Below are 26638 nucleotides of genomic sequence, written 5' to 3'. Positions count from 1 at the left end.
AAATTATACTTTCCACATCTGTGATGTGAGAGACTGCCATCCACATAGTAATTTTTTACAACAGGGCTTTAAGAAAGCCACACACAAAGACCTGAAAGATGCTTGAGATATATATATAGATAGATACATATATATGTATATATATAAAAAAAATACTCACTACCAAAGTTCTCATCAGTTTCATACTAAAGTATAAAAGTAAGGGTGAGGTCAGCCACAGTGCTAGGGAAAGTTTTATTGAGATACATTGATGTCACATGAAACGCTTCGACTTGCATCCTATTACATATGGAATTCCGAGTTTACAACACACCATGAAAGGCAGATCGGCTAGCCCACAGTACTGAAGAGGACGCCACAGGTCCCACACGGGATGGTACAGTATGTACAGAATACAGCAGTAGGGAGCCTTCCGCGCGGGCTCCGGAACTCTCAGTCCCCAGTCCCCTCTCCCCTCACAGCCCTGCCGCCCGCAAATAAAGTCCTGTCTGAGACCACGCACTCTGATGGGCTGAGAGCCGAGGGTTCGGATTTGGGTTGCTCCCCGAGAGGGGTGGGTTTGGTATTTGTTTTTAAATATATGCTTTTGTTTAGTTTACCTCCTTTTTTTTTTTTTTTGGTGAGAAAGAAAGAAAAAAAAAAAAAGAAAACAAACATATTACAGTATTAAAGTATTGCTTAACTTCCAGCATGTCCTTGTGTAGTGTCTGCCCAGGACTGGGCTAAGCTGACTTTCAGCTTTGGGGTGAGGGGAGGGAACTCGCCAGTGTCTTCCACCGGTGCGCTCACCTGCACTCTGGCCCTCTTCTCTCCCTGTCGCCCCCACCTGGCTGCTCCTTTCTTGGAAGATGGCCTGGCTGGTGAAGCACATTTGAGGAAAAAAATAAAAATTCTCCCCTTCCTGCCCCTCTCCCCATCTCCCTCTGTCTCTGTGTGCCACTTCCAACTGATAAAGAGAAGTATGAGTTAGTGTTTCCTTTGTAAACAATTTCATATGCAATATAATACAGAAAGCATGGCTGACCTTGGATAAAAAATGTAGTAAACCATATTGCTTTATTCTTGAATATGCTGCAGCGAGTGAATGGCAGATGACGCAGTGTGGTGGTGGAGGCTAAGTCCCTAGCCCTCGTTTGCACTAAAGATCAAAATAGATTTTGTTTCTCTATCTGGAACCAAAAATAATCTTTTTATTTTTTCTGAAATCCCCAAATGAAAAAAAAGAACAACTCCTCCCCCACCCCCCAAATCAAAAGCTCAAGAAACAAAACAAAAACACAAATGAAAACTGAACACCTTTCAGGTCGTTAGAACCAACAATTACCCAATGATTTTTATCCTAGTCTAGCAAGATGTGTGTAACATTCACTGGCTGTGAATCGCTGTGCAATGATGCATTCGACAGCAATAGAGCCATGCTACCTTAAAGTCCAAGCTATGAGTTCAAATTAAGATGATGGTTATGGAGGATAAAACGCAGAGGCCTGTTGGGGCTTCACTGGAATCAAGCCAGTGGGCGCCTGGGACAGAGCGCGAGGCTGTTTGGTTTTCCCCACGGGGTAGGAGGAAGCTGCTACCAGGTCTGCGTGGGCTCCGGGAGCGAAGACCAAAGGCTTGGTCGCCTGCACAAGCCCCCAAGTCCAGGCGGCACCAGGAATGAATCCCAGAACCAATGCCACTTGCTCTCTGTTCAGGAGGAGAGGCGTTCCGGGGTCTCAGGCAGATGGAGCTGGCGGCCAGAGAGACGCCCGCCCGGCGTCTCCCGGGTGATTCCTTGCAAAGCCATCAACAGGAGGGTCTCTCCCCTAGGGCAGGTCAAGGGTGGTGCCTGAATGTGCCACTGAGTGTAACCGAAACCAAGACAAAGGCTAAACATCAGTGCTCAAAGAATTTACAAAAACGTTTCAAAATGGACTTCTAAATGAGGAGGTGGGGGGACTCACGTGAACCTCAACCTAGGTAGCCACATGAAAACATATCAGATTCCACAAGATTGTGCTATGGGCTACTGGGTCTCTTCAAAAGGTATATAAACATCTAAAACATATTCACACAGATTAGCAATTTCTTCTGAGCATTCTTAAAAAAATATTTTTTTCTCTTTGTAAAATCATTTTAATATACCATGCCTCCCTCTTTTAAAAAATAAATTAAAAAAATCCAGTTTTGCATATCTAGCATTAGCATTTAAGGTAGTATGGCACGCCCCTTCATGGAGAAGGAGGGTGGGGATCTACAAAATGCCGCAGAGTCAGCCGGCATTTGAACGTGGTGAGACCTTGGGTTAGTTGAAACCACATCAGATCAGCAAAAAGAAAAATTAAACTTGAAATTGAAAAACAAAAAAATTAAAGGAAAAAACTGCCCCAAAATCATTAGCAATTTTTTTTATATATATATAAGAGAAAGTTCTATCCTTACTGGTCCTAAATCTGAATAGCTATGTCTAATTTTTTTTAAACCTTAATTATGTTATACCTATCAATATGTACTAGAAGAAAAAGGAGAAAAAAAGTCACTATACTAGTTCCAGGACAGCACGCTTACAAGATAGCCATTGTATACATTATTAATAGACAATGATCAACGAAGAGTCGCTATGAGGTGGAAAGGGGGCTCCTGACATACAACACCGACAGGGACGAAGGAGTCGTTATCTCCTAGGCTAGACACTGCGCTTCTGGGAATTACTGTCTCTTTTTTTTCTTTTTTTTTTCTTTTTTAATAAAACTTCTATTTTGTTATTTTAGTACTTGAACAAGTTTTGAGATTTTTTTTTTTTTTTAAGCGTACAGCATGTTACTTAATCTGGTTGTTTGGAAATTTAAAAAAAAAAAAAGGAAGGGGAAAAAAAACCAAATCCCCCCCAAAAGCCAAAAATGTCATCAAACAACCTGACATGAAAACAGAGTCTATGATTTTTTTTAAATCTCGTTGCTATTTAATTAGAATTGAAAAAAGGCTGTTTTTTTTTTCTTTCTTTCTGAGTTAGCATTTTGGAGTTCTTCATTTGAAAATGCGTTTGCCCTACCGTGTCTGTGAATGTCTACATTAGTCTACTTCGTTAGTAAAATTTATAAAAATAGGAGTGCAGCAGCTCTTTATAATAAATGTCGCATTCAGTGTCTCATACTGGCTGTGCCTTAAGTACCAAATTTATAAACGTAACAATTTAAAAAATATTAATAAAACGTCAATATCACATTTTAAAAAAGAAAAAAAATATATATCCACACTACAATAGGTTTTAATGCCATCTATTGAGTTGTACTTCTACAGTTGCTGTTGCCGACCTAGTACCAACATTTAAAAAAAAGTTAAATTAAAAAATATCCTTCATCATAAGTATCTCTCCCCGACCGAGGACCATATATTATAACAGCCAATGTCAAGCATGTGCAAACAGGAAATTGTCAGTTTTTCCCACCAGTCACAGTGCAGTGATGTTTATACTTTTTATTTTTAAAATTCTGTTTACATCTATAATAAATTAAAAAAAAATTTCTTCCATAGCCTCTCTGGTGATACTTGCAGCACTGAGGTATTAAAAAATATATATATAAACCAAAAGGTTGCTTTCCTAATTTGTAAATAGAAAGTGAATGGAGAAAGGGTGGGATGAAGGCAGGGGCTTCTGCACCTGCCCCACAGGCCCCTGGCGCTGGGGCAGGGTTGGGGGCAGGGGAAGAAGACAGGCAGGGTGTCCTACAGACCTTTGGAGGCGCTGAAATGATCGGACAATAGAAAATGATCAAATATTTAAAAATTAAGACTGAAAAAGGATGCCCCCCCCACCCCTTCTACCCAAGCCAAACAGGTGTGCTTTGAAACTTTAAATATGTTAAATATTAAAATTGTAGCTTTGTTTCTTTTTAAATGTCTTGGGAAAAGCAGTTTTCCATATTTTAAATAAAAATCTAACTAGCCGGTAACATTTGAAGCTGTGCACAGACGAGAGGTTAACAGGCTGGTATGACCGTAACACAGGTCTATCGCGTAGACAAGCAGCTTGGCACTGCTGTCAGGTTCCTGGGGCCGGCCCGGCAGCCGGGGTGCCCGTCTCGGTCACCCGCTTTGTCCAGCTTTCCTTCCTTCCTCCTTCCGCGGAGCATCAAACTGCCTGGGACCGACGCCCTCACAAAAATATTTTTGATTTTCTCTTTCTTAATAGTTTCTATGTAGTTAATGGAATTGTATTTACAACATTTCTCTTTTAGAAGTCACAATTTCAAAAAACCTTATAATATCACCTCTTTCAACAGAAAAGAAAAAGCACTTATAAAAAGGAGGACACTCCGAAAACATTGTCGTCCTTACCTTATTGCCGAAAATAGATAGACTGAGGTTAACAAAGAGACATCACACCAAAGAAATGCTAGAGTCTGTTCATTAGCCTACTACACCTCACTGCTACAACGCAAAGGAGAAAGCGCAAGCCCACCTCCCACTCCCACATCACAACTTCGCTTCAGTGTGTGTGCTAGGTTCCACCTGAAATTTCATAGTCTCAGAACCGGTACCAAAACATTGAGAGTCATATTACCATCTCAACATCCTTTCAACGTGAAAACAGAATCAAAACAAGCAAAAAAAAAATCTTTTTTAAAGAAAAAAGAAGTCCTTAATATGACAATTATACTATGGTTAGCTTTTTATCTAGATATTAAAGCTGTGTGACTACGAGACTAAGTCAAAATCACTACCCAAACGTGATTCAAGGAAATTTCAAAGGAGAAGGGGAAGAGAAACGGGGACAGGAAACCATCAAGAAAACAAAACAAAACCAAACAGAACCAGAATCATGAGTTATATACACATTTAAAAGCCGTTGTTGTATATTACAGCAGTATCGTGAGATGATGAGATGCAGCCAACCCTCCGTCCGAAGTGAGCCATCTCTGGTTGGGATGAGGAGTGAGGCTGGTGGGGTTCCGGGTCCAAGGACATCACCTAAACAAAGGACCACTCAGAAACTTCGCCCAGTCTTGCCTGGACATCCAGGTATGCTCTGTAGGGCAGGGAAGGTCGGATGTGGCGGAAAGAGAACATAAAGGGGGGATGGGAAGAGAGAGAAGAAGGGTCAGGCAGGGACACAACCAACAGATGGCAACGTTTTGGCTAACGTTCTCACCACCACCACAGAGGAGGTGCAGATATGGCCAGGTTACTTCAGCTTCCAGCTATCATAGCCTGGGAAATCTGCCAGCTAAGCCACACCTGAGTCCAAGGCTGCTCTATGCACACCCTGCTAACCTGCCCCACGGAGGAAAATGTGGTCAGGCAATGTGGTCATTTGGGGGTTGGGCCAATGTGCACCTAAACCAGAGGTAGTGGTCTGTTGAACTTGTGTTTTTAAAGCATCATGCTTTCTAAAAACAACTCTCTTTACCAAGTACCAATCAATACATGCTAATAACTAGAATTATTTGTACTAAAAAAAGGGGGGAGATTATAGAGGGGTAGCACTGTGGTGCAGTGGGTTAAAATGTTGCTTCCCATACCAGTATGCCAGTTCCAGTCCTGGCTGCTCTGCTTCGGGTCTGGATCCCTGCTAATGCACCTGGCAAGGCAGTGGAAGATGGCCCCGTTACTTGGGGACCTGCACCCCTGTGGGAGATGCAGATGGAGTTCTCGACTCCTGGCTTCAGCCTGTTGTTGCCATTTGGGGGAGTGAACCAGCAGATGGAAGACCTGTTTCTCTTTATTTCTCTCTGCCACTCTGCTTTTCAAATCAATGAATTTTTTGTTTGTTTTTAATCATATTGTATACTAAGGAGGGAAGGTCAGGGCATAAAAACAATAGGTCACCATTTGGGTTACAGGAAACAGATTCCTGAGCCTCTCCAAAGTGACCCCAGGCCTGGGCCTTTCAATTGTGATGGGCACTAGAGGACAGAGGGTCACAAAATGTGCACTGGACCCGTCCTTCACTGATCCGTGGTGGGAGAGGGTGAGCTTCATTTTTGTCTATTTCCTCCTTTTCTGGGAATTGGGTACTGGAGTCAGAAGAGGGAGACTGAGCCTGCCCTGGGAAGATGGGCGCGGCCTCGGAGGACGTGCAGCTCTGGGCTGGGAGCTCCAACCCATTTCCTTCTCCCAGGGGAGGGCCCAGCCACCGGTTGGCATCTGCCCCCACCCATGGCTGGAACTATCTTGGGTCTCCAGGATCTCTGACACATGGGTTTCTGCTCTCACAGGACACTGGCTGTGTCTGGGCCCCCACACCCAGCCTTATTAGTAGCAAGTAGCTCTCCCCTTCACACTGTTAGTGGCCTCTGGCTCTGGCCAGCTATGGCTGGGTCAGCACTGGAAGGGAGGTGAGGCGAGGGCTGGGTGGAGTCACACACATGATTTATTTGGTTAGGAGAGGCGGTTGCGTTAGTGGAGGTGATTCCTTAGCAGCAACGTTAGAGAAATCTGTTAGATTCATGGAGCTCAACTTAACCTGCCTGGCCTCTCTCCCTGCCCTCACTGGCCACCTACCCTCTGCGGAGTGATTCTCTCCTACAATCCCAAGTGACTGCCTCACATCTGGCCTCGCCACCTTCTCCTGGGTCTCAGCTCTGCTGACCTACAGGAGACTGGCCACGTGGGACCCACACCAGGCTTCAGCTGTCACTCTCTCGTTTCTAAAGAGACAGGCCCTTGTCCTAACTGCCTGAATGACTGTGTGACCACAACACACACCCAGGACTCTCACCAGCCCCTATTCACCCTCCCCCAGAATGAGATGCTTGCTTTCCAATAAGAACACGGCCCAGAGGCTGGCTCCCCTACTGCCCCGGCCTCCTGTCTCCTCCAGTTCACACTCCCCACCCCGCCACACCACCATCAAAATGATTTTAAAAATCTTTAATTAACTTGAGCTGAGTTTAAAAGGTTAGGAAACTGGCAGGGATCCAAACCCATGTTATGCAGGTGATGTTGTTCATTTAATTTGCCTTTTGTGTGATAATTTGGATTATCTCTCAGTAGTTGCTGGCAAAAATCTTTTCTTTATACTGAAAGATGGAGCCTGGCTGTTTGTACATGCCCCACTGACTGAGCCGCCAGTGAGCTCCAGGCAGCCCTGGAGAGCCAGCCACCCACAGGGCCAGCTTGCCGGACCTGAGCTGGGCACATCCCTGCCGCCATCCCCCTGGGACGGACACACATGATCTCCTTCCAGTTTCCCACATCTTGATTGCATTTCAAGACAGAGAAAGATGAGCAATGGGGAAGATACAGCAAAGGAATCAAAATAACCCAATCACGAGAAAGAAAGAAAAGTGGTGAGATGGTGGGGGTCATGATTGGAAGCTGCGGGAAGGGATGAGAAATGAAAACAACTGGATTTGGTTTGGCCCCCACCCCACTGAGAAGGGGTCCAGAGAGAGGAGAGAAGGAGGTGTCGATGGGACAAGACAAGGGCATGCGCGTCCATGTATGACCAGGGCACATACACGTACGGACAGGCCGGCAGGGCGGACACACACGGCAGAGACGGTAATACCTCAGGGCGAGATGGCAACGAAAGCACCTGCTCAATGGTATCCATTTGTAAAGGCCGTTGCAATCAAAGGTCCCTAAAATTGCACAATTGTTAAGGTCATCAGTGTGCTATACATGGGAACAGATTGTCATTTTCAGGGAGAGGAAATTATCTCTAGGGCTAGTCCGTGGTTGCCAGCATGAATATGTGACTCTGAGACACTGCAGGTGCCACTAGAGGCTGGGGGGCTTTGGGGAGGATATGTCCCCAGCTCCTACCTTTCAGTCCCACTCCCCTCCCCGGTTCCCTCCCCCAGATTGCCTGCTTATCATCCAGGGAAAATCAAGAGCCAGATCCAGAGGAGTGGGGGAGTATGGTGGGAATTGGGGGCTTGTGCCCCCAAACGATGGGCATGGCTGCCCTGTACCCCACAGGGCAAAGACAGGAGTCTCTGTCTATAGTGTCACTGGTTGCAGTTAGAGAGAAGACATGCCAGTGTAGACCACGCAGGGTGGGCATGGCAGCCCACAGGGGCCAGACTGTAGCTTTCAAGTGCGGATGGGGTCTGTGTCTGGATGCTGAGGCTGGCAGGGAGTCGTGTTCTACGTGGCAGTCGATGGGACCCCACACCATGCAGTTCTCAACAGAAGGCTCCTAATTTGGAGTTTGGATGTCAGTGGGTCTGAGGGGACTGGATTCTTCAAAGTACTGACATGATTGAGCCTGGCTTGTGAGTGGACTGGATGAGGACTTAGAAAGCATGGGCCAGGGGCAGCAGCTGTGTGCGTCTGTGTGTGTGTGTGTAGGTGTGTACAGATAAATGTGACTACACATGGAAGGCTTCTGATGCTGGGGGCATGAATAAGGCCACCCTGGTGCCTGAGAAGGTCTGCATGTACACTGTTCTCCCCAGTGCAGTTCCCAGGAAGTGGAGTCCCAGTGGGAGGACATGACCATGGACGATGGACACACCCTTCTCAGCTCAACACCAAGCAGCCTCCAAAACGGTGAGGCTGGCCAGGGCAGAGGCTGGCTGGTTCTCTGTTTTCAAAAACAGAAGGGGCAGCGAGCGAGTGGGCTCAGGCACATTCATGCTCACACACACTGGGAGGAGAGGAACGATACAATCTGAAAACAGCATGCAAATCGGTTAAGCAAATCTCCATTGCCTGGATTAGTCAGATTATAGAACCACAGAGCATTACAAATGTCCAATGCATCTGGCCTTCCGGGGAGCCACAGCTGAAGAACTTACTTGCAACCTGGACACTGTAAGAGGGAACTGTCTGGGAGGGGTCTCGTACCCCACCCCACCTCCTGGGTAGCAGTGCTTCCCCAGGACAGGGAGCTGCCACCCAGCAGTGAGGTAGGGCCTGAGGTAGGCTATGGGGCAGTGGCACGTCCTGTCTCTGAGGTCCCAGCCCACAAGAGAGTTTCTAAAAAAGGGGGGATTAGGGAACCAAGGATCATGCAGCTACTGCCTCCTCGTCCCGTCTTCTGAGGAAGGCATGCTGCAGCTAGGGACGCAAGGCTCGGGTGGATTATATACATGGCTCCAGGTGATGGAGTGGTGATGTGAGCCTGAACTGCCCTTACACCTTCCCCTCCCTCCCATGGTGTCTAGCTGGAGGGGCTCAGCCCTTGGCAGCTGGTTCATTGTCCTCTAGGCCCCTCTCCTCTTCAGTTCTGGGCTTTGTGGGTACAGCCTCCCCACGGGCTACAAGGAGTGGGTTGGGAAAGGGCAGGTGGAAGGGCCGGGGAGGCGGGTACTTACAGCAATGCCGTGGCCAAAGCCTGAGCCCGGCTGAGGGCTGGCCGCGCTTATGTAATTCCCCACTCCGGAGTCCTGGCTGGCAGGGCCGTAGAGATCGGCGACAGGTCCTGGGCTGTTGGCCCCCGGGAAGCCTCCGGGCCGCGCCGGGTTGGAGCCTGCCGGGGAAGCGGGCGCGCCAAAATTCGGTTGAGCACTGTAGCTATTCAGGACTGGTGTGCAGAGAATAGAGCTGGGTATGAGGCCAGAAGCCAGGCATGCACCGGTCATTACAAGCCAAACACTCAAGAAAAACAGCTGAGGCCCAACTTCTAACACTCAACCAAGGCCATGCGAAAACATCAGCAGGGACTCAAGAAGACTCAGCCCAGGCTACTACTAAGAAGCTTGGAGCTCCGAAAATAGAGAGAAGAAAAAAACAATCATTCAACACACTACGGCAACCAACCGGAGGTGCTATACTGCCCACCAAATTATCACAATAGAAAGAGAGAGATATATGGAAGAGAGAGAGAGAGATTTGTTTTCACATCTGAATTGATGCTCATGCAGTCTTCTAGACTTGGGCACGCTGAGACAGCATTCACATCCCATGCAAACTACAAAGGAACTAGTTTTAGACTACACATTGTGTTAATATTGATATTAAAATGTGACAGGAAACAAAGCAATTTGTGTCCAGGAAAAAATCTGGGAAGGGATTTAAAAATTTTTTTTTGTTTTGTTTTTGGTGTGCATGTTGTACTTTTTTGTTTTTTGGATCCATCAAATAATCAATTTTAAAAAAATAGTTAAAAGACAAAAAACAAATCCATTTTGCACAGTCTCCACCCTCCTCCCCACTGGCTACTCCCTCCCCCGCCCCCGGCCCATGGCTGCCCCTGCATGAAAGCCGGCACCACTGATGTGGCCACGGTCGGAGGATGGGATATGTCATGAGAGGCTGGGCATCTGAACACAACAGTAATGATGGCGGCGGAGGGGTTCCTTTCAGGGGTGGGGGTGGAGAGCAGGGGATGGAGGGAGGGGTGGGGTGGGGATGGGAGACCTAAGGCTGGGTAAGGCTGGCGGGGAGCCAGGGGTCCTACAGGCGCCCACACACTCACCTCCTGCAGCAGAAGGAAAGGGGGTTTAACCTTTTTACTTCCTTTTGTTTAAAACAAACAAAAAAGAGAGACAAGCATCAATGCAGAGCACCCCGAAAGGACTGATTCCCAGAGACAGCATGTCCGGCCTCAGTGCCCACGGCGCTGCCCACGGAGGCAAGGAAGGCTCCGAGGGCACCTGAGGCATCTGGGGGTTGGGGCGGGGTGGAGGTGCAGGGGGGCGGGGTAGCAGGTGTCACTGCCTCAGGCCCCCCTTACCTCCCCCAGGTCCCCTTGCTCTTTCCCTGGCCGTAAGCTGTCCATGAGGCTAATTTTGTCTCACTTGTACTATCCCTTAGGAGCTTGACCTTTATTTTCTTTCCCAAAATGGAAACCCAAAAGATTTTTTTTTTTCCAACTGCAAAAGTCATTCTCACAGATCCGTAAACCTCAAGGCAGGCCTGGGCATGTGGGGTGGTGACAGCTCCCCACAAGCGCTTCTCCCCTGGGCCTGGTATCAGGTGTCTCCAGAGGAAGTGGCATTCCGTGCCTCTTGCCTGGGCACTGCCCTCAGGAGGCCAGCACTGAATGGATGGATTTCCACCCACTTTTCCCAGGGGTGAGAAGAGACTGAAGATGAGCCCCAGTCAGGCTGGCAGGAGACTGAGAGACTGAAGACACAAAGACCAGACCCAGCAGGGTCTGCGGAAAACTGGAGTCCAGCTGCCTGCAGATGGCCTGGGGGCAGGGAGCCTTGGAGTGAGCCCCTTTGAAGGTGCCAGCTGGCCAGTAGAGACAGCAGGTTCAAGAGAACAAGAAATCACACGGGCTGAGAGCCACTGAATGGTCGATTTGGAAATGTGCGGGGCAGACAAAGAGGATTTTTGAATACAGAAGATTAAACTTGCAGATAACATTTGGCCCCTCTCACTCGCGGAGGTCAGCATCAAGCCGAGATATTCCAAAGGTGGACTATTATCTTGCTTGAACATGCTTTCCCTTTTTCTGACTCAGGAAGGTGCAAAAGGCTCACACAGTGGATTCCTGGCTCACCCAGGCAGGCAGGCCCCTCCTCCCTCCACAAAGGGAGGGGACTAGGATGTTCTGTTCAAGGCTAACAGGATGGGGTAGGGGGAGGCACAGGGGAAGAGTGAGAGATTTTCTTGGTTTCTTTCTACGCTAGCCTGATGTGGGTGCAGTAAGATGCTGGGCAAGCTCACCTATCTAGGGGAGGAGGAGCCAGGTGTTGGATGGGGCTTCTTCCTAAAGCGCCACCCACAGCCTGATACACCCCTAGGCAATGGCCTCAAGGATGGGATGTAGTGCACTCAATGAGTCCAGAAATGCCCTCCTTGGTAGGATGAATTGGCAAGAGGGTGCTTTGGCCATCCCTGGCAGCCTCTCCCACTCTGGTGTACAAGGAGGCAGGCGTGGAATTCCACAGCAAGCAGCAAGCAGTTCCTCTTGAGCCTCAGCCACCCAATGACGTTAATGTCATTGTGAGGAAGGGACTATGTTAGACCTTGGTTTTCAAACCCACTTGCACATTCAACGTACTTGCGCATCACACCTTGCAAATATCCCCAACGGGGGCAGAGGCGCATGTTGCTGGGTTCCCACTAGAGGGCACAGTCAGCACACAATTAACACCCAATTTCCAGTGGGCCCCCTTCTCCAGGTTTCTGGGTAGAGGGACCTGCACCTTGGAGGGCTGAGGCCTCTACATCCCGGGAACAGTCCACACTGGCCTCCGGTTCTCTCCATGGGCAAAAGGCCTGGCTCCAGAAGGCATGCGCAGGCTTAGGATTCACATCATCTGAAAGCCTGGGAAGACTTTGAAAAGCAAGCCACACTTTGGCTGCTTAGCACAGAAGGGGTCTGTGTGGGAAGCCCCTGGGGTCACAGTGATATCTGTGGGTGGGAAAATTCACTCCACATCCTGAATGACTGCTGGGCATACAGTAAGGTGGTGGGCGGGGGGGGGAGAGGAGGGATGGTCACTTTAGGATGCCATTTCCCCCCAACTAACCTTGAGAAGCAAGGCAAGAAGTGGAGGAGCGGATGCCTGAATGTCTGTAGGGTCACTCTCCAGGCAGTGCTCAATTGTCTGTTGGAAACCGGAGGGGAGTGGCGGGGGGGGGGGGGGGGTAGAGTACCTTGTTTCGAGCCCTGAGACTCATCTTAGGGGCCAGAAATAGTACTACACATTGGAATGGATCAGGAATGGGTAGGGTACATCATCCTGAGTGGGCCAGGGGACCTTGTCCACTGCCCAATTTGGAGGGTAGGGATGGTAGAGTGAGGGAGTAAATCTCACTAAATAAATGGTTTTGAGATTTATAAATTGGATGTTACAACTCCTGTGCCAGAAGAGGACAATGCCTTGCAAACATTTAAGCAGTTTGGCCACAGACACTGTAAGCACGAAGTTGGCATGGGACAAGCCCTGCACCAGTGTGGCCATTTGGGGCTTCACCATAGTGAGCAGGTTCACTGTGGCCTTCCCCCCTCCAGCATGGTTTAGTCATGTACAGGGTCCTCTCAACCACTCTCCCACCCCCCAGCACGCACTGGGCTTTCCCAGTGGGGGCAGATCCTAAGACAGGCAGCGGAGTGTAAACAAAGAGAGCCCTGGACATGGGTCACGTGGCCACAGTGTCCCCTTGTCCCTGCTCACACAGCCCAGTGAGTTTTGGTCTTAGGCCCTTAGCAGAGCAGTTTTCATCTGCAATGTGTGTGTGTGGTGCTTTCCTCCTGACCCACTGGGCTGCTGCAAGAATGACAAATGCACCTAGTTCTAAAACAGCTGTGCATGCGGCACCAAGTAAGGCAAGTGCCCACTGCAGATTTTCAGCCTGCCTCAGCACAACAGGATGCATGTGCACACTCCTCTGTGCACTGGCTCATCCGTCGGCTGCCTGCCACCATCCGGGCCCTGAAGAGAGCGCTGCAGGAGCAGGCCGGGGAGTCAGGACAGTGAGCCTCACTGGAGACAGCATGAGGGGGAAGGGCTTCCTGCTCATCAAGAAGAGACCTTTTCCCCTGGACACCTTAGACACAGGGGGTGCTGCAGGCTTAGACCCTCCCTTGCCAGGGCTGGACTCAAGGCTCTAGACACCTGCACCACGCACCCCCAGGTCTGAAACAAACTGGAGGGCACATCTGCTGGCCGCTGCCATCCACAGGTGGCTCTGCCTCACGGGGCTCAGAGGGACCAATGGCGTGGAACTGGTCCCCAGGGATGCGGCAATGAGGGGGAGTCAGAACAGCCTCAGAGTAGGTGCAGAACACAGGTGTGCTTCTCTGGATCTTTGGTGCCTACTTGACACCACAGAACCAAAGGGGAAAAAGCCAGAACCCATGATTACAAGGGTGGGAAGGGGTGCCCCCTCAGAAGACACTTTTGACAACAAGAGCTGAAATCAGATGATTGCTGACCCAGAGAAAGGGCACAGTCATGAAATCTTTTCCAGATGAGGTGCTCAGCTCAGGTCCTGGGACCAAGCCGGGATCCCCCTTGCGTCCTAGCCTCCGGTTTGGTAGGGTCATGTATGTGTACCTGGGGCAGGGCCAGCCCTGAAGACCATTTTGAACCTCTGTGCTGGTCAATTCTCTACCCTAGCCAGAAGGCATCACCGAAACAGAGCCAATGTCTCCATGCCTGTAAGAGCCAGGTGAGAAGAAGCCTGGGCTGATGGGCAGTACAACAGGGCAGAGGACAGAGAGCAGGTGACATGGTGGTCCCTGTGGGAGCATCTCTGGGGCAGATGCTGGATTAACTCATCACACTTGAGTTTAGGAGGTGCTCACTTTAAAGAAACTGAAGACCCTGATAAAAGGCGTTGCCTGCCCTGTCCTCTGTCCTCACACCTCCTCCTCTGTGCACTGCCTGCATCCAGCTTCTGCCTGCCTTGACTGAACAATGCACACGGGCAGGGCTGTGTTGCTGCCGGCTGCGCGCACACAGAGGAGCTGACAGGTTCCCCCAGCTGCTGTGGTCTCATCAGGCAACCTGCTCTCCAAGATAGGGGCTGCCTTCTACTCCCCCAACCTCTCCTACTCTGGCTGCCTGGCCACAGCAGTGCTGTGTGGGGCCTTCTCCACAGGGCCTCCCTGAGGAACAGAGGTGTGGCCCCTGCATGGCAGTTTCCTTACCGTGTCCTCTGAAGGCAGCACTCACGGAAGATCACCATGAAAAACAGAAATCTGTTTCTGATAACAGGAGAAATGGCAGTGGATCATTACAGCCAATCTCAAGCAAAGCAGGGCAGAATGACGCCCCCTGGTCTGCCCTCCTGGCTCTGGCCCTGGGAATCTTGGCTCAAGTTCCCCTCTGGACGACAGTGTGGCTTGAAGGTGGGCAAGATAGAGTCGGCAACCTCCCCCAGCCTGGGAAAATTATGTTGCTAAATTAAAATCCAATCTGTTCCAGGACCCAGATGTGGGGGCAATCAATTTTGTATATGATATCACTTCTTAAAGTCCTGCTGAAATTCAAGCTCTTTCAGGAGGAAAAGGCAAAGACAGTATAAAACGGGGGAGGAGTGAGAGCCACAGTAGGGGCCAGCATTACGGCCAAGTGGTTAGTTAAGCCACTGTCTGTGAGACAGGCATCCTGTGTGCACACTGGCTTGAGATCTGGCTGCTCCACCTTGGATCCAGCTTCTTGCTAATGTACCTGGGAAAGCAGAGGAAGACAGCTCTGTGCTTGGACCCCAAGTTAGAGACCTGGACGAAGTATTAGGGTTCTGGCTTTGTCCTGGCCAAGTCCTGGCCATGGCAGCCATCTGGAGAGGGAACTAGCAGATGGAAGACCTTTCTAACTCATCTTTCTTTAACCCTGTTTGGAGTGAGAGGGAGAGAGAACGAGAACACAATAGGAAGGTAATTCCTTCTCACTGTCTATCTACCATGAGACACAACACAGAGGGGAACAAGTGAGCACGTATCAGTGTTGGCCGGAACTCACAGCTTATACCACGAGCATGTCTTCTCATGGGACACTCCGTCACTCACACGCCCGTGTGGGCTGTGTCAGTGCCAGTTCTGTGATGACAACTTCTGCTTGTCCTCTCAAACCTTCACCTGAGTCAGAGTGCTGGGTTGTGTGTCTACTGCAGGAAGCTGATTGGCAGTGAAACAGACTTGGGCTAAGCAGGCAGGAAGGTCTAACTTCCAGTCAAGCCACAACGCCTCACCCTCAAGAGAGGATGTCACTCTGCTGGCTCTAAGCCCTCCCATCATCGGCCAGTGGTGAAGTGGAGGGGATCTCTTTCAGATCAAAGTCTCCACATTGCCATGGGACCCTGGGAGGAGGGTATAGTAGCCAGGGTGATGCACCCCATGCTGAGACACAGCTCCTTCTCTTTCCACCTTGATTACTCTGCTGCCCAGTCCTCAGCCAGCTCTGTGAGTTGGCCTCGTGCTCCCAGAGGCCCAGGCTGAGCGGGGTGTGGGGAAGTGCACAGAGGAGAACATGGAAATAAGTCATTGACTGACATCTGTCTGTAGTTAAAATTCTGGGGAAGCAGCAGCCGTGAGTGGGTCTGAGCCTGGTGGCCAAGGCAGGCAGGCATTAGTTAGGACGGCAAAGGAAGCACCTTTCCAGGGCCAAGGTTGGAGTTCAGTGACTGCAAGGGCCCCTGAAGGAGCAAGCTCAGGTGCATGTTTCCAGGGAAGGACACGGGAGGGGCCCCAGGTAGGGCAAGGCCACAATGCAGTCACAGAGCACTCCCCAATGAAGGGGCCTCAGCAGGTTGCACAGGCTGGGCCTTGAGTCACAGGAGCAGGATGGGGCTTCCTGATTCCTCTCCAGTGTCATCGGACACGTGAGGACGGGGAGCCTCTCCAGTGCTCTGAGGGACAGCAGGGAGCCACAGCAGAGACCAGGTTTCTGGTGTGGCTGTTGCAGGCAACGATTTCGCACTAACAGCCTGTGGCCTCATCCCTTAGCTCATGCGGCTCCAGGCTCGAGGCACATACAGGTCAGAGCTTGCAAGAACGGAGCAGGAACTCGGCTAGGAACCACAGCACTTAGGAAATGTCACACCAAACCACCCAGTAGCTGTGCCCAGGGCCTGTACACTCTCTCAGGCCAGTTCTGAGGATCAAAAGGGAAGAGATGGGGAGCATGCTCCTCCCTCTAACACTTTGGTGGTTCCAAGTTTCTTCTGGTTTCATTCTGTCTTGCTTTGATTTGGTCTGGTGACTGTCTTTGTCCTTGAGGCACGCCCCTCTTTTTTCACAAGAGAAACCAGCCCAATTTCCCCGAGCCCTCTCTCATGCCACAAAGCGGCTGTGTGCTCCCTCCCTTCCTCCAACCCCCTCACATCCTCAGCCACAGCTTTGTTTGTGTCTGGGGATTCTACCTATTGCCTGCCCAGCACATGTTCTTTGTGCTATAACTATTATTCAATGAAAACACTATGACATCCAAGGTCAGTCTAATGTCAAAATGAAATGCTACCTAAGAATGACCCTGACCCTGTGAGACAGCGAAAGGCAGAGAGAAGCCTTGTACTGGTGGAGATGGAAACCTCAGGAGGCAAGAGCCAACCAGACTGGAAGCATAAGCCAGTAGCAGTGGCTTTGGCTGCTACGAGACTGGATTGGAATGTGCACTTCCTGAGTACCTGCAACATTGACTTTCAGTGACAAAGCCAAGGACTCAACATCACAGTGTCTCAGACAGGATGGGAGCCAACTCTGACCTGAAGGCACACTTTCTAAACTGCATTATGCTGCCCAGCTGTCCTATTCTTGACCACATTAGAAGATCTCTCTTGTTGACCTTTCTCTATCCCAGAGAAACTGTGGCTTTGCAGACAAGGAGTCCACTCTCTCACCTTGGAGTGCAAGCTGCTGAAGGCTTGGACCCAGTGACCCTTCCCAGTTCGGGAGCTCTCAGATGTTGCAGAGGTCTCCTTCATCAGACTGGGGTTTCCCAGGGTCAGGTTGTGCTGCCACACAAGATAGGGTACTGCCTCTCTGCTGGGGATCACAGTACACCCCAGGAAGCAATACAATAAAGGCATACAGACTTGCAGGGGTCAGGGTGCTACCGGAGAGAAAGCACGTCCTGCCCACATCTGGGTCATCACCAGGACCTGGACCAAGCAGGACACAATGTAACCGCAGTCCTAAAAGGCCACTGTCATGGCATATCCTATGGGCAGCTGGAACGCCAAAGAGACCGAGGGGCACTGACTGCCCTCTTACATCCAGCAGTAACAGGAACTCAGTGCCCAGCAAGGCAGCAGCAGCCAGGGGGGTTGGTGGGAAGTATGCCAGAGGGGCAGCCCCTGGAGGACCTGTACAGAAAGCTTTCCACCCCAGCAAGCCGTCTTTAACGATTATAAAGGCACAGGAGTTTAATCCGTTTTTGATGTAAGTGCTAATAGCTCTGTGTCCTTGAAGTTCAAAGCGGGTGCATACATGTCACTAATTAGCCAAGCGTACAGCCATCCGGCTCCCTCTCATGTTTCTAATTAGGTCTTTAATAACAAACAAACTCCAACCTTACCAAAAAGCCCTCATTCGTCAGATAGTCTGGAAATGTGGCTGCCTCCTTGCCTGTGGCTGCCCCAGGCTGCAGGGTCTCTGTGTGTATGCGCTCAACCTCAGCCTGCACAGGTCTGTGCGCTGGGGAGGCAGGACAGACATTCTAGGAGGATGAAGACCCAACCCCCCATGGCCAAACCTGAAGGGTGGCCCTCCTGAGCAGGCTGAGAAGACCGGGAGGGGGCGGGCTGGCAGGTGATAGATCTCAGGTGAGAGCCCAGACACCATCCAGTGATGGCCACAGGGGTATCAGGAAGCTGACGTTACAACTACATGCCTTACAACATGCTGACTTGACGGGGCTGCTGTGTTGTTAAGAACTGCCCTGGTGACTGTAGCAGGCAGCCAGGTTCAAGGACCAACGTGTTGACCCTGCTCTGTGGGCTGTTGTTTTCACTGTGGGATAAGCTACTGCTAATGCCATGCCCACAGGAGGCCAAACCACACTTGAGGATGGAAATCTTGACAAGAAGTTTTTTAAAACAATCAGCAGTTCTGGTGTCATCTCTGCCCTTCCATTTCTCCATGCACAAACTATGTGTGGTTGCTTTCAAATGTGTCCTCATTGTGTTTCCTATTCCAGGGAAGGCCCTGGCTTCCTTGTCATGTGCTCCTCTGAGGCCTTAAGGTACTGTCATTGCTTTAACCTCCAAGGATGGGCAGTGGAGACACTGGAAACAGTGGCTCAGGATACACTGCGAGAAGCAGACAGGGTGAGCGTCTCCTGCAACACTGGTCTGGGCTGCGGTCCCTCTGCTCTTTTCTCCCTGGTTGCCTCAGTCCTGACCTCTCTGCATGGGCCTCTTTAAGGCTGGTTGCAGGGCATTTGTGAAGTTGACCAGAGAAGCCAACCCCCTCCAGGTTAACTTCTAGAACGATGGCAACACTGAGCTGCCTTTCCTGGCCACAGGCACCCAAGTTTGCAGGAACTGTTTACCACAGACCTGGACAGACCGTTTTATTAATATTAAGTAACCAAGAACAAAGGGCCCTTTATTTTTAGCATTCTTTAATTGTGTAGTAATTACTTATCTACAAAACAAATGAGCCCCTGCTCACTGTTGCCATGGTTCCCAGAGACCAGCCTCCCTAAACGGGGATTGGCTAAATAACTTGCTGTTCCAACCCACAGCCCCACCCTTCATTCTGCCATTGGTACAGAGCAGAGCCCCAGCAACTGGGCAGCCAATCATCTCCCAGAGATCAGGCTGGGCCGTGCTTCCCCAGCGACCTTCCAGAAGCGCACAGGAAAGGATGTTGACTCATCCCTTTGGAGAAGGCAGACACCCTCCACAGCTTTGCTCTGGCAGGTCTTTGGGGACAGTGCCTATTCTCCCTCAGCCTTGTTTTCACTATAGGTTTTCTTCAAATAATTCCCTTTTCTGACCCTGCCCCTTCTGGGCCCCCTTTGTCTGCCAAGGGTCGGGATGGATTCAGGAACCACAAATCAGATCAGAAATGTCAGCGAAAGTCAGGCAGTCAAGTCTGCAGCGGCAGAGGCAGGTGCAAGAAAACACCTAGGAGGCCTCCTGGGGTCACTGGTTAATGATCTGGCATTATCACCGCCCAGAGAGCTGCAGAGAACTGAGACACAGGGTGTCTGCTTTGAGTTCGCTGGGCTCTGGCTGGGCGGAACCACAGAGCATCTGAGAACCGGCTATGAGCCAGAGGAGGACACAAACCTAGGCTCAGTCCTGTATCTGCCCCTGCAGGTGAGCTGTCACCACAAGTCACAGCTTTTAAATGATTAAAATAGGAATAACAAGGCCAACTTCAGGGGGTGGTGCGAATTAAAGTGGGATAAGGCAGGCTGCACTGGCATAGCGTTTGGCGTACTTATGAATGCAGAGGCACTATTTTTATTAACACCTTAGCATTATCCTTAGTTTTGTTAAGGCTTGACGGAGATTTCTCTAGCATTCTCTATCAACCACATGTAAGGCATCCTTCCCATAAGGGAGCTCCCTGGTGGGTGTGAGTATGGAGTGGCATGTGTGGTGGTGTGCTTATTCTCAGCCCATCCGCTGATGAGTTAGTCACGGTGGCCAGAGAAGCAGTTTACCACTTCCCGCAGTGCGGCATCCCATGCTGGAAGGAGGATCAACAACAGAGGATGAAGGGCCCCTTGATTCTCTGTGCTAATTGTATAGATCTTACCCATGCAGTTCACTCATCTGTGGCGCTTTCCAGGTGTTGGCCTACGAATGCCATGTAGCACTAAACTGTGCTGACTTGGTTTCTCTGATATAGCTAAAAGTACCCTTGACTCAGGCCTAGGAGGGCACTTGCCATGATTAAGCACTATTGTGTGAGACTCAATGCACATTTATCAAGTTAAAGTTTAGGCAGGTGCGCACAGAGTTTATCAACCCTTGTTCTGGGACACGTGTCACTAAGATCAGATCACATGGTCTCAGGCTGCAGAAGGAGGCTTCTCTGAGCACCCACCTACTCACCCTTCATTGCTGCTGGTGTCAGGCATCCTTTGTGAACTAGTAAGGCCCCTTCATGGAGCTACCTGAAGAAGGTTCAAGCCTGGGACTCCATGCCCCAGGGAACCAGGCCTATGGCTCTGGCTAAGGTATGCAACTGTTCTGCAGCCACATCTTCTTAGGAAAGCAGACCTTCAGGTGAAACCCTGGCATAAGCGCCTGCTCCCTGTCAGTTCTCACGGGCTGGCTGTGGCAGCAGACATGACCCTGCTCCACACCAGCCCAAGCCCTGCAGAAATGCACACAAGCAGAAAATACTCGGAAATGGTTCCTTTGACTGTTCAGCCTCTGGGTTGTCTCAGACACTGTCGTGCCAAGCACCCAGCCCAGGGTGCAGGAGGGGGTGTCTCGGCCACTCTCTGCTCCGAGCACTATGCTCAGGGAGCCCCCAAGGGCACCATTACACTTTCCACACCCATCCCAGACAGTGGGACCCAGACTACTGAGCCAGCATGAAGGCGAAGGCCAGTGGGCTGGCAGACAGGCAAGACTGTGTCACCCACCGAAAATCATTCCACTGATTTAAAGACCATCAACACCCTCCAACTCCATTCACTTTAGGATTAACTTATACTTAGGTCTGGGCTTCAAGGCAAGTCACTAATTGCACTAGAGTTGATTTATCAAGTGCACAGTATTTCCATTACAAAATTATTGATCAGAGCTGATGTATTTTATCCTCAACAGGGCTGGTCCAAAAGCCTTTGGAAAATGAATGCAGCTGAGGTCAGCAGTGGGCAGCTTTGAGCATTATTATAAATTCACTGAAATCCAAGGCTGGACTCATCTTGGGGAAAGTTATCACCCAGCAGTAAAAACTATAGACAAAGTGGGAAATAGGGTGTTTGCTCCCAGAACACATGGCAGTGGCCTGAGAGGTACCCTCAGGAAATTGCCTGGGGAGTGGTCTGGCTGGGGGTCATCATGGGTTTGCTCCCCCTCTGGGTCATGTACTGGCCATATCCTGTGATTCGAGGTGTGGCTCTATCCTGATGAGAAGGATGACCACACAGATCATGGCCCAGGATGTACCACTGTGGGAGCACAGCCCACAGAGGCCATGGTGGGGATGGGGATGGTAGCTGTGGCCGCCCTCCCATTCTTCCTTCCCAGTTCTCTCTGGGACCTTGTTGGTGGCAGTGCAGGAAAGCCATGTGCAAGAGTAATGAACGGTACATATTGATCCATTTTCCTGTTGACTGTGGTCACTTTCAGGTGAGAAAAGCCAGAAACAGGGACATTCAGAAGCCACGACCAGATTCTCAGACCACTGTAAAGTGTTCCCTACTTTAATGCCACTTGGTGCCTGAAGCAAAGCAAAGCTCCAAGAACTGCTTGTTGGAGGCAAATCTGGGAACCTCAGAGTTTACACCACAGGGACCTGGCACCAAGATGCTGCTGGCAACTCCAAGAACAGGTGCGACACTCTGGCCCCTCAGTGTCAGCCACAGGCTGACACTGGGGAATGCAGCAACACCCCAAAGGGGGTGGGATGAGATGGGCATGTTCACTTCCTGAGACACATCTCCTCCTGAAGGCATGTTTTGCTCTGGTTCAGGTGAAGTTACACTTTCTATCCCCTGCCTTGAATTTTACTTTGGTTCATTTTACCTGCCACAGCCAGCGTGGAGAGGCTTTCCAGCCACAGAGCAGCAGAGCCAGACCCAGGATGTAGGCCAGAGGGAGAGGATTTTCCATTCTGTTTACCTTCTGTCTCACCTCTTCTCCTGTTCCTAAGCCTTGGCTTAATCTGCAGCTTCAGCAGCCTGGAAGCCTGACAGTTGCAGTCATGCCCCCTGCCTCCTTCACACTGCCTGTATCTCAAAGAAGGCTGAGCCAAAGGACAGCTCCTCCCGATTCCTCTACCTGTGCTTGGGTGTCCTCCTTCTGTCTGGTGGCAGTTGGCCCTGTGCACTTCGACCTTGCCACCCACTGCCACAGCTTCTTTCCGCGGAGCTGCTGTTTCACTCTCCCACCCGTGTTCTGGGGGTGGAGAGCTCTACAGCCCCCGTGTTTTCCTCCTCATCTCTCTTCCCCAAAAGTGCACCAAAGGGCAGATGATATACACAGCGCTGCCGAACGGCAGGGCGAGAGCATCCTAAGGACTCAGGGAGTGGGGGGTTGGGAGGGCCTGCACTGGGTGGCTTTCTGAGACAAGGAAAGACCTGCCATGTTCAAGAACACCACGAGAAGTCAGAAACAAGTGGGAGCTTTCAGACACCTTCCAATCTTGGTTCCATTTATGGTCCTGCCAATTGGATCCTGATGTCAACAGAGTTCTTGGGCAAGGAGGCTAGAGCTGGGGGGTTGGTGATCCAGTTCTGGACTTGGGGAGCAGGGAGTGTGAGGGGAGGTGGTGGTGGCTGATGGCGAGAACATGGATCCAAGCCCCTTGGCAACGTGGACAAGATGGAGCCCCTTCTCTTCCTGGTCCCCGCCTAGCCTGCAGCCGGCCGTGCTGTGCTGAGCCGTGGGGAACCCTGTAATATCAACTCAACAATGCATGTTCTACAACTACAGCTACAGCTACCAGGACATCTACTACAGTGCATGCATTTAGTTCAGTCCCACAGATACATAACAATCTAAGAACAGGCAGGGGAGGTGTGAAATGTTTTACTGGACAACAGGTGTTTTGGAGTTGTGACTAATAAAAAAAAATCGAAAACGAAAGTGTACAAAAAAAGACATTTCTTGAGAACTGGATATGAGTTTGTTTCTTGAACTGTTTCATCTGAACAAGCAAAAACATGCAAACCAGCTGGTACTAACAGGAAGCTGGACACTGAGAGAGGATTAATAGGTGTGGACAAACCTTCCCGCTGAGCGTGCTCAGAAGAGTGTTTGAGAGGAGGTGTGCAGATCCTAGTGTAAGAGAGGCAGGAAAGTATGCCTCAGAGCCACTCTCACCGCAGCCCCAACCAAGCAAGAGAAAAGACAACAGAAATATGACTGCTCACACTCACCACACGTCGGGCGCTCACGACACTAGACTGGAATAAAGGTGGCAAGTATAAAGTACAGTAAGGGGTCCTAGCTGGGGCCGGAGACGGGCAGGGCTGGAGGGGGCTGCCAGGGGCAGGGGCCTGGCAGCTCTGAGACTCATCCACAGACTCACTGGCAAATGGCACCCCGAGACAGAATAGCCTGCAGATCCGAAGCACTTCCCCTGCCCATGCGGGTGGTGATGGGGTGGGGGGCAGGGAAGTCATTTGCCGACCTGGATTTGGATTTGGGGAGGACATGATTGGGGGGGGGGTCACTGGAACTGAATGAATACGATCAAAATAAACAAACTCCCGACTGAGCACAAGAAAAGATGATGTCTCAAATTACCAGGTGAAGGTGAAAGCAAGGTGACCACTGATAGTGAAGTTATCTAGGAGTCGGCCGGGACCTCCCCTGGCCCTGCTCTGCTCAGCTGCTGGGGGAGTTAGGAACAGGTGGGCAAGGCTGGCCTAGAGGAGTGGGCTGAGGTGGGTGCCAAACCTCCTGGAACCTCCCACCCTGACACCACAGCCCTAACGGATGCCAGCTGTCACTCTGAGCCACGCTGAAGCTGCCTCCTGTCCCAGCCCTCCTCATGTGCTTCTTCACTCCAGGAGGTTATTGTGGAAAATGAAGGAAAAAACCCAAAATGATGGAGCTAGACATAAAGACAAAAAAGAAAAAAAAAAGAGGGAGGACCCTCAAGATGCTTAATCCAAGCCTGGAGGCCCCTGGGGGAACAGAGGCTACATTTCCCATGTTAGGGGGTCACGTGTTGGGACAGCATGGTACCAGAATCATGGTGGTGTTCAGCAGTCTCTCCCCTGAGCCATGCATTGGGTTTCTGTCGGCTTCCAAAAGCTGGGGCTGCTAATCAGAGGAAGAAGGAACCTCTTTCCCTGTGGCCTTGACTGTTGCACAAATTCAAGTAAGTCTGTGCAGCTCTAAGAGCTTCTACCATTTAGGGTCCAGCATAAGCAAGCAACTGGTCAACTCACCAGGCCTGGCATCCAGATCCTTTCCTAGGAGGATTGAGGTGACAGGCCCCCTACCTGTCTACCTGGCCTACCTGCAGGCAGGTGTCCTCCAACCCAGGTGCTGTTCCGCCTACAGCAGGTTCTGTCTGGCTATCACTGCATGCCCGGGTACCCCAGGCAGCTCTTGGGGCTGTCCTCTAGCTTCCTCGGGGGCGGGGGGAGACAGGCACCTCAGAGTTGAGGATTTACTCCTGGCACTAACCCAGGCTGGGGTAGGGCAGGTGGTCAGGAAGCACACTCCTGAATACAATTCACTAACAGTGCTGTGATGAGCATGGCTGACCTTGGATGGTCTGTGGGAGCTCTCGCTCCCGATGGAAATGGCTACAAATAAAACACCACTGAGCCTTGAAAAAAAATGTGTGGCGGGAGATGACCTTGGAGGTTAGGGGTTAGGGGGAAGGGTCGGACTTCCTCTTGACTCTCAGGGTCTGGGAGAGGGCAGGGGGAGGGCACAGACCGCTCTCGCTCTCCGACTGGCAAAGAACCCCATGCTGCCCTTTAAACTTGCCATGAAGTCAAGGAGAACGGGGTGGGGTAGGGAGAAAGGCAGGGTTAATTTTGGGTTAAAGTTTAGTTTCATAATCCAAGTTACAAAAAGAGAGAAACTGAACGGAGAAAACGACAACCAGCAGCACTCAAAAATCTCCAAAGGTTTTTCTTTTGTTTTAAATTTCTGTACCGCCCCCATCCCACCCCACCACCTTCCCTCCCCCACCCAGGCACAGGTAAGGGAGAGGAGGAGGCATTTTTGTCGTGATACCAAAAAGCACTCAAGTTGAAAAAAACAAACAGAACAGGGAGACATGAGGCACCTGTGCACCCTGTGCCCAGGGCTGGGGGACACGGGGGTGGTGGAGGGACACTGGCCAGGGAGCAGGAGGAGCCGCTGGTGTTGGCCAGGGTCAGCGGAGCCGAGGGTGCCAAGCTTGCTCAACCTGCTTGCTGGCAGACTGCCCCCTCAGCATCCCTTGGGGACCCCATCCTGGTCCCTCCAAATAAAACCCCAGCAGACGATTTGGGGAAGGGGTCCTTTGTAGCTCCGAGGCAGTGCCAGTTTGCATGGAACGGATTTTGACTGACGTTTTCTGATGGGCCTCATTGTGCCAGCCTGTCATCTAGGGCTCTGCTCTCTGATATTTGCTCTCTGGGCCTCTGGTGCTCCACTTTCTGGTATCCCCTCACCAGATCCCCGCCCAGCCCCACCCCCCCAGAGCCCCATTACATCCCCACTAAGTGCCTCCCTGGGGACCCAAGGCCCTGCCCACAGGGTGTGGGGCACAGGTTTGCAAGCCAAGGCTTCTGAGCTGAGGGCTGAGCGGGCTGGGGAGGGCGCCTGGCACCAGAGCAGGAGCTGGGACACTTTGGGGAGAACAAAAAGGTTGCAGGGACCTGCCTCAGTCCTGGCCTGATCCCACCACCCTGCTGAGATAGCCCCCCTCCCGAGCCCACCGTGTTGTTCTTGGGGTGCTAGGCTTCTAAAAGGTCCCACTAGAGACAGCAGGACTGGGGCCACCTATGGGGAGAAAAAGCCCCGAGCTACATAGCAGGGGGAGCTCAGAAGCCTCACTCAGTGGGGAAGTCTGGGAGGCGGCAGGGCAAGGGTCAACCCCACCTGGCCTGCAAGGGCCCTGGGGTCCAGCCAAATGGGCAAGGCCACCTGCCAGAGGCAGTAAGGGGACAAAGAGGTACCCTCATTCCTCCCCGGCCTGGCTCAGAGCCCAGCAGAATGGGGCCTATGGAACCAATGAAAGTCAAGGCCCTCAGGGTCCAGGAGCCAGCCAGTTTTCTCTTTCCCACGGGAGTCACCCCATCCCCTGGGCTGCAGTCTCAGGGACAGCCCCGGCCTGGGCCCCGCCCGGGCTGTGGTGAGAGGAGCGTTGGACAGACACAGCCACATAGACCCACAGCGCCTTTACCTTTCCCTGCACACTGGGCATGCCTGGGAGCCGCCTGCCCCATACACCTCCCTACCTGATCCTCGGGCTGCTGCCACCGCCGCTGCCGCCACTGGTCCATAGGCTGCTGCCGGGAAGCCTAGGGAGAGAGGGGAGTGGCAGTGAGGAGGGCATCCCTGCAGGGCCTGTCCACCCAGCCACCCTGGTCTCCACCCCTCCACACAGAGAACAGGCAGGGAAAGGGACCTGCATGGCAGTCTGGGGGTGGGGGAGGGAGACAAGGATGGGGAAGTGACTTTAGGCTTCTGGGAGGTACAGCAGGGTCAGGTGAGCATG

The 26638-nt window shown here is 51.2% G+C and overlaps 1 protein-coding gene across 14 annotated transcripts in view; it reads right to left on the bottom strand.

The window, feature by feature from the left end:
• Positions 1-215: 215 nt before the first annotated feature.
• MSI2 (musashi RNA binding protein 2) overlaps positions 216-26638 on the bottom strand; it is a 364778-nt gene continuing 338355 nt past the window's right edge. For 4 of the 14 annotated variants that reach the window (XM_058676323.1, XM_058676320.1, XM_058676331.1 and 1 more), the window contains 3 exons: positions 26379-26441; positions 9246-9454; positions 216-4950 (listed from right to left, as the gene is read on the bottom strand). In XM_058676323.1, the coding sequence (XP_058532306.1) occupies positions 4819-4950; positions 9246-9454; positions 26379-26441 (404 nt within the window). In that variant the 3' untranslated portion in view covers positions 216-4818. Of the gene's footprint in view, positions 5009-7492; positions 7566-9245; positions 9455-23350; positions 23373-26378; positions 26442-26638 lie in introns of those variants that run through there. The other 10 variants (XM_058676324.1, XM_058676328.1, XM_058676327.1 and 7 more) reach the window with 7 other exon arrangements.

This window comes from Ochotona princeps, chromosome 17 (genome assembly GCF_030435755.1).
Source record: "Ochotona princeps isolate mOchPri1 chromosome 17, mOchPri1.hap1, whole genome shotgun sequence".
NCBI lineage: Eukaryota > Metazoa > Chordata > Mammalia > Lagomorpha > Ochotonidae > Ochotona > Ochotona princeps.
Note: the sequence above shows the minus strand (reverse complement) of the source record. Positions and strands in the feature narration are given on the sequence as shown.